The sequence below is a fragment of the Amblyomma mixtum genome, chromosome 1, assembly GCF_055824585.1.
Source record: "Amblyomma mixtum isolate Tamu chromosome 1, ASM5582458v1, whole genome shotgun sequence".
Lineage (NCBI taxonomy): Eukaryota > Metazoa > Arthropoda > Arachnida > Ixodida > Ixodidae > Amblyomma > Amblyomma mixtum.
In genome coordinates, this window is record NC_143012.1 from 267668851 (window position 1) to 267676802 (window position 7952).

The 7952-nt window shown below is 45.5% G+C and overlaps 1 protein-coding gene across 1 annotated transcript in view; it reads left to right on the plus strand.

Annotated features, from left to right (window-relative positions):
* Positions 1-7299, plus strand: part of LOC149371635 (fatty acyl-CoA reductase 1-like) — a 37872-nt gene extending 30573 nt beyond the window's left edge. Inside the window, exons 12-13 of the mRNA XM_089580827.1 lie at positions 6059-6221; positions 7166-7299. Of these exons, the coding sequence (XP_089436953.1) occupies positions 6059-6221; positions 7166-7299 (297 nt within the window). The remainder of the gene's footprint in view (positions 1-6058; positions 6222-7165) is intronic.
* Positions 7300-7952: the final 653 nt, after the last annotated feature.

Here is a 7952-nt window from a genome sequence, read left to right on the forward strand (position 1 = left end):
ACTATCAGTATACTCATCTACTACTAGCAATCGATTATTATTCATATCAGACCTTCTATCTCCTCTGGTCACCTTACTCACATTACCTGCGGATGCTTCAGTCGGGCACCGGACGGTTCTTGCCAAAAATGGCACTCCTAATTTTTTCACATTAAATGCAGAAAAGTGTCAATAAAAAAAATTAGCTCTTTACCATAATTTTCTCACGATGCAGTGTTAGATCACCTTCTTAATGAATCATCAACACCTGCCTTTATGTCGACGTTGTTACTCCTGAAATTTGTCCGAATCAATATCAAAATTTGCTTTGGGCTTTCCGAACGTCTTTACAACAGTTCATTGAGGAATACGGAGATGCGCAGCAAAAGATTTTTTTCAGCGGTCTTTACAGGCGTAAAATTTACCTGCAATAATTCCGTAAGGCTCACGCCGGCTGCTGCTCAACACTAAATACTTCAGGAAAACCGTCACCACAAATTATATTTAGCCCTGTCAGCAAGATCTCATATAAAGCGTCGGATGACAACAGGCTCCTGAAATATGCATTGAGAACAGGCGCTTTTCTTACCTTCGTCGAACTGCCTAAAAGTCTTGGGAATGCACGAAACACCAGCGTACATGTTTACGCTGCATTTCGCATAGCAGACGTGTTTTATAGCATGGCACCGGATGCGGCGGCATGGCCGGCGCATATTTCACCACCAATCCGTCTGCTAAACATGACTCACATCGATGTAACGAAACACGATGTCGGGTTTTCTTGCGAAAGAAGTCTGGTAACAGCGAGCAGAAGCGGCTGCTTATAAAAGCTACAAGCAGCTCGGGGCGCGCTCTTTCGCGTCGCCCCTGCCACCTTCTCCCTGTTTCTAGTGCTACAAGACGACTACAGCGCCAGAGAAGCCACCATCCTGTGTCCGCCAGCATCGCTACTGCGGTAAATTTAATTAAGTGGTTTTTTGCAACACCTAGAAACAGCTGGGGATGCAAGAAAGCCCAAGTGATGTAGAGCGTAAGTAGAGATCCTTGTGCTTTTTGTATCGATGCAACTAACCAATAGTTTTCGAGCTATATAAAATGTCAGCGTGTTTCATTTCAAGTGGGCCTTATAAAAGTTCTGCTGAGTTTCTTCCGGTGTGCACAGCTCAAGGGGACAAGGCTTCTGTTTTTTTTTATGAAGCATGCATTAATAAATTCTCAGAAATTTATCCTGAAGGCAGCAGGCTTGAAGGAAAGGTTTTAAATTACGGCTTCTAAAATGACTTCTTTAGAAATTCTAAACTGCGGTTACCCCTCGCCGCTCTGGCCCAACAAATTATGGCATATCACTCCAAAATACATGCGCTTTCGAGAAGCTTGCAGGTAAAGCAACATCTCCAGTTTACGTAAATGGTTGAAAGAGTCAAAATTTGTTGGTCCAGAGCGCCGAGGATAACCGCATTTTCGGAATTCTAAAAACTGATATGGATTTTACTTACGGTGGGCTATACGCCTCCCAGTAAAAAAGGAGCCTAGCCGTAATAGTTATAAAGTTCACTATTCAATATTAGTTAACCATACTGCTAGTTAGTACGGCTTAACTCTATTGAGATGTACTACAACGCTCAAAATGTTACGCCTCAAAAAGCGTTGTTCTGACCCAAAAAGCATAGTTTTGAAAATTGCGTAAAGTCTTAGGTGAAACACCTTGTATACTAGATAACTTAAAGAAAGTCGGTCACTAATTTTTAAACATAGGGTTTTCGAGGTAAAGAGAAGTTTTTCGCGGCTAACTAATACCATTGCTGGCGGACGTCAAGAAACAGGCAAATCATGTTCACTAGTAAAGTGTAAACTAAATTCTTATCGCTCTCCTTTTAACTATTACCGATAGGCGACTGAATGCATTTGAAGATTTGTCACCGGCCGTTAGTAATAGCCATATCAGTTTTTGGAATTTAGAGAATGCGATTTTCCTCATCGCTGAGGCTGACCTGATATGGGCCATTTCTCACGCCATTCGAAAACTGCACGTTTACAGGATGGCGCGAAGCGGCCTCATTCAAAACGCGACTACACTGCGTGATGCACATACTACGTGCCAATCTCAGCCCCGCCCGAGCCGCAGTGCTCCCCGCTCTTCGCCACTTCGCATGCGCAGTAATAGGTAAACGTATTACCAGCTTTATTAATGGTGAAAATTTCAGTGGTGTATCGAAGTATCAATGGTATAGTATCTAATGTTTGTATCGGTACCTTGTATCAATATCGGAAATACAATTTTCGAGTGTATCGGGTACCTCTACCAAATATAGTTTTTTCCTCTATCGTGCCCTGCACTCGCGTTTGAAGCTTCGTGGCTGCCTTTTCCTGGCCTTTCTAGCACTGCAATCAAATCTGTGGTTCCCTGAGTATCCGCCCTCACAATGTCGTTATAAGCGATAAATTAAACTTTTGTAATCGGCACAGCTACCTTCACAGATCTGAACAGGCACTCAGAAAAATACAGGAAATAACAATTCTTAGAGCTCTTTAAAGCAGCCCCTTGGAACTGTATGCGGGTTCTGTAGGAAAGCTTTGGACGCCCGCAGCTCCTGTTAAAGCCTCTACCATAGTCAGTGTTTTCTGTTTTGGCAACATTGGGCTGCGGCAGCCATAATTCTGCTAAGCCCTGCGGCGTTGGGAAAATCGCGGTACTGTGAAATGTCCAGTGACTGCTTTGCAGTAGGGTTGGGAACGTGCTTGGGGGGACGGGGGAGCGGGGGGTTCTTATTTTTGCTCACGATAGTACTTCGAACTCAGCCCTGTGGAAACGTTTATGCAACTACGATTCGCGTATTATTGGTTGTTTATCAGTTATCTGCTCTGCTTTGTCAAGAAAAAGTTACGGTGCGCTCATTACCTTTTTCCTACCCAAATAAGAAATGACTGCTTTTAACATGTATGCTTCTACATCCTTTCTCTGGTGCTGCTCTAGAGAAACGTACTTACAATAAAGTGCAATCTGTCGAAGCCATACACGAGGCATGAAGCGCATAACGATGGAGGGTAGGTGCACTGTGCGAAACAATACGGTTGAAACAGCGAGATGACTGTATTACAATACTGAATCGAGAGAAAAATGCATTGTGTGGAAAAGAAATATGTCGCATCTGTTTTACTGGCTTGAATGAAATGCTAGAGCTTCTATAGTGAGATACAACTTAGGTATGCAGTGAAACTCCGCCCACATTCACGACCGCCGCACATAATTTCTCCACGACAAAAAAGTATTTCGTTGCTGAAACTTTTCTCGTTACCTAAACAAGAAGCCATTATCGCAAGAAAAAAATTACGAGCTACAGAATTTGACACTTGGCTTGTTTAATATAATCAGGTATTAAAAAGCTGTTCCCTTTGTTTGCTGTTCCCTTTATTAAAGCTGTTTACTGTTCCCATTGGCCAGCGGAGTAATACAAACTGCCGTGGACCGTAGCCCAGTGCTAGGAATTTCTGTTTTGTTTAAGTTGTATCATACTATAGCACGCTTCAATAGTAACTAATTTCAAAGAATTTAAATTTCAGATTTCAACTTTTGAGTTCCGGCTAAGCTTACTTTTGATAGAGCGCAAGGAAAATAGACATGGGACTGGACTTTGTAGCGATTTTATTTTCAGTATATCCATTTGGACTTGGGCTCCTAGTAGCTACTACATGTGGGGTTAACGCTGACACACAGCAGCCGACGTCAGTCTTTAACAAAGGCGGTGCCTATACCAGTGGTAGGACTACTCGTGCGGTCGCGCCTCGCAGGGCGCACCGCGAGAGTCAGCTCGCTAGTATCGAGTTTATGTAAACAGACAGTCATCGGGTTAGTTTGACCTTGCTCAACTCGATGCTGAATCGACCCGCCGCTGACCGTTTCTTGTAAACAAGGCTACGTGCACACGGCCCGGCACGGTCTTTCTCTTCTGGTTTGCTCGAATGCGCTTTTAGGAGCAGCCTAAGGAGGGCGCTACATCATCACGTATCAACTGTACACCCCTTTCTTCATCCACGTTCCTATTTGCGAGCCCGCTATTCATTCTATTGGTATGTAATCAAACTAAAAAGCAAAACAAGAAATATTTCTTTCGTGAAATTTTGATGCATCTTTTTTTTTTCCGCCTGACAAGTCAGGAGCAGACAGTATGGCGGACGGCGGGGAGCAGTATGGCAATTTCAGCGATTAGTGGCCCTGTGTAAAACTGCTTTAACACCTGTGTCTGGTGAATTGCAGCATATACGGGGTGGCGGAAATAGATTCACGGTAGGTGAGACGACACGCAGCCCGCACAACTCTAGGACGGCTATTGCAAGCGGCAACGGAGGTAGGTGTATTCGAACAGCTTCGTGCCGTTACTGTTCCCGTCGTATTATACGACGACAAATGCGCGGCTATTCGGTCAGAATTCTGCGAGACAGTTAAATTTTTCAGTAATGACGTGAAACTAATGGAGCTGTATTAAAACCAAACAATAAAAACCTTCGTAACCTTGCTAAGCTTGCCAACTCACATGCAATATATGAACCTACCGAAGCCGAAAACGGGAACGTCACAACCTGCGGAACAAACTTTAGCTACAAAGCGTATGAAATACATTACCGCGCCTTCTGAACAAAAATTGATGGATAAAATTTTGATGTGTAACGATCATCGTGAAAACGTGCGAAAATTATAATTTCATGGAAATAATTTTCTGTGTTTCCATGGAGTATATACCTTTGTTCAAAAAAAAACTCGTTCATTTTTCTGCAGATGGCTGTTTTGCCCACTGTCTCTCGCAACTGCTTCGTTATTTGCATTGCATAGTCTTTATTAGACATTTTAGTGTGCTTCGTTCCTGTATACTGTGGAAAATGCGTTGAAGTAAAGATCTGCAACTCATTTGTGTTCCTCATTAGTTCGCGCCCATAAGCAACTCGGGAGTAATTGCAAGTGCTCTCAGGGGGCTATTGATCAGTTTTGAACTCACGGGGTTCGTTAACGTACGCTCACATCGCACTGTCTTCTGTCATTGCTTCATGTCGATTACACTGAAATTCCGCCCCTGTGGCTGGCATTCAGTCCCACAACATCGTTTTGCAAGCCAAACGCTACAGCATTCGAGCCTCTGCGGCTGGCTGGGAAAAGGAAAAAGAATTGGAAGCGAATTGTTTGATGATCCCTACTTTATGCACTTTTCTTGCACTGATAGCTTTAAAAGGGGCCTCATCTAGAGCGCAGGGCGCAGTATTCAAAGCTATAAACTTTAGTATTCAGCAGTTTGTCAATAAGGATTACCAAAAAAGAACAGGTCGTCGACATTTGTGGGCCGCGTGACTCGCACCTGACTACACGTGCGCAAAGTGCCTCTTCTCTTTCCTAAAGGAGAGCAAAAACGATGGAAACTTTAGCATTTATAGTTCCAAGCATTTTTCAGATACTTGATTTTACGAGTGTTTAACGCTATCTTTATTTCAACTTTAAACTCCTCGGGCTGTATGTGCAGCTGTAGTTTGCTATATAACAGGCTTTCGACCTGTGGAGCAATAAAAGAATGAATCTTGGAAACAGTCGTCGCGAATTGCGGCCCGTGCCTCGTGAAAATGCTTTTACGAGCCAGGGCAGGAGTACAGAATGGAACTCAGTGAGGCTTAAAACACTCATGAAAGCGTCAAAAAAAGACGCTTCCTTTTCAAACCACGCGATAACGAACATTTGGGCAAAACATAAATTAAAGAGCCTGACACAAAGACATCCCTCTTGTTCTATTTGATTATCCTTTCTCCTGTATTCTGTTATTTGCTCAACATCACCATTTTCTTCCACATCAGTATTCAGTTCGATTGATCGTAGCAAAAGCAAAGAAAAATGAAGAAAAATGAAAAAAAGAACTCTGTTGTTGTAGTGCACTGCCGAACACTTTCAATTGTGTTCGTAGGCAAAAACAAAGAGCAATGAAAAAGAACTCCGCTGTTATAGTGCACTGCCTAGCACTTTCAATCTTGCTTTTATGACTACTTTCTATTTCAATATTTCCGCTGGCTGCTCAAGTGAGTGGAAAGGCGGCACACTTCTCAGGCGAGAGCGTACGACTGCCGCCTCGAGCAGCCTTCGGGCGGCATTAAAAATACGCCGCTCCTGCTGAAAGGGGCCTCTCTCGCCACGGACATCCGTGGAACCCGCTTCGCCTGCCCCTGGTGTCCACCCCTGCTAGTGTGTCGTGGGACGACCGACGGCCACGGTAAGCATCCTGGCTTTGTTTTTGTCGTAGGGCTGAAGTTTCTTCCGGCGCGAAGTTCTTTTTATTTTATGCTGAGACTAATAAATAATCTCCAACTAGCTGCGCCTCCGCCTATTTCGACCGAATACTCCGTGCCTGCAGCCTGCTGCTGCATGGGTTGGAGTACGCGGTTTGCACATTTGTGACGCCTGTGTTTTATTAGCACAGAGACTAGTCTTCCCCGCCGTCTACGCACAGTGCGAGCTCCATATCTTGGCGCCCAACGTGGGGCCGTCGTGGTTTCACCTAACGCACGAGGAGGATACCCATCCCAAAGAAAGGGTATTTGAAAAACCCACAGCCCGGGAGACGAAATCCCAGAAACCGGCGGTGGGAGAGCAGACACCGGCTGTGGATACCTTTAGCGCGATTTCTAGCGCAAGCGCTGTCTCAAGTTGACAGAGAACACCTGCGGAACCTCTGTGGGGTGTTGTCACTTGGCGCCGGGGGGCAGGTTTTAGGTGGATGTGGGGACTCACCAGGCGCCCGCTCCCTGCTGTCCAGCTTCCTCGCACAACCCTCCCGCAACATCCCCGTCCTTTCTTGCTTATATAGCTACGTTAGCTAGCAGTGGAGGGCGCCTGTGCCTCAGTAACGAGTGCCGCGTACGGTGCAAGCACCACACAGACGGAAAGAGAGCGTATCTGCAGTCTTTTGGTCGGGTAACTTGAAGCACGCGGATGTCTGCGCGTGGCACCGATATAAGTCGGCAGAATGCAGCCTTGCGGGAATGTATCTCCTAAGCTCCCTCTATCCGGCACTGTTCCATCGGTTTTACCCAGCCCTGGCCCGTGCGAACATTCACCCGTAATTAGGCTGGTGAGTCGGAAATCCATAACTCTCTAGTGTAGCCTTTGAGGAACATCTGTTCGTTTGCCGCTGTTTGGTGTTTACTGTTCTTGTAGCAATAAGTGCCGCTTGTGTCAGCACACTGTTCTCAAGGGCACCGCCCGCCGTTGTCGGCTTGCGGGTTGCTGCTCTAGCGATCATGGGCTGGGGTGGTGTCCTCACTGTTAGTGCAGACGAGCAGAGAATATAATAAAATATTCCTCCCTGCAATTTAAAAACCTCACTTCAAACACGACGAGAACGGCACATGGCAGATATTAGCTGCATTCGCTCGGCAGGGTTACAAACGGCGGGTGCGAAAGGGAGCAGACAGGCATAGGGGCATAAAACATGACCGTTCACGCACCTATACTGATTCTGATGAAATGAACGGGCAATTTTTTGCTTAGCAATTATAAGCAGAAAATATTGTCCAAAAGCACATTATCCTGCAGGGAAACACTACCGCCATATACCTGAGAGCACGATTAATTTGTTCACTTACCCAGGGACCCAGTTACGCGCGGCTTCAACGTTTTCATCGTTAATGCCAATTTACTCGATGCATGTCGGCGGCCTAGGCTCCAGTGCCGTGTTTCTGCAGCAGTGTTGTCAACGCCAACGCGTATTGCTCTAGTGCCGTGTTTCTGCCACAATGTTGTCCACGCCAACGCATGCAGCGCACGTCTTCCTTTCACTCCCGCCACACAGCTCAAAGGGCGAATATTAGTTTGATATCAGCATTAGTTGATGAAAATGATTATGTGCAATGCACAGTGGGAGAGTGTGTTGCAGTTTAACACAAGGCGTGATGGGCTGCATCGATAGCCAACGTTGAACCTGTTGTTTCGCCCAGAATTCACT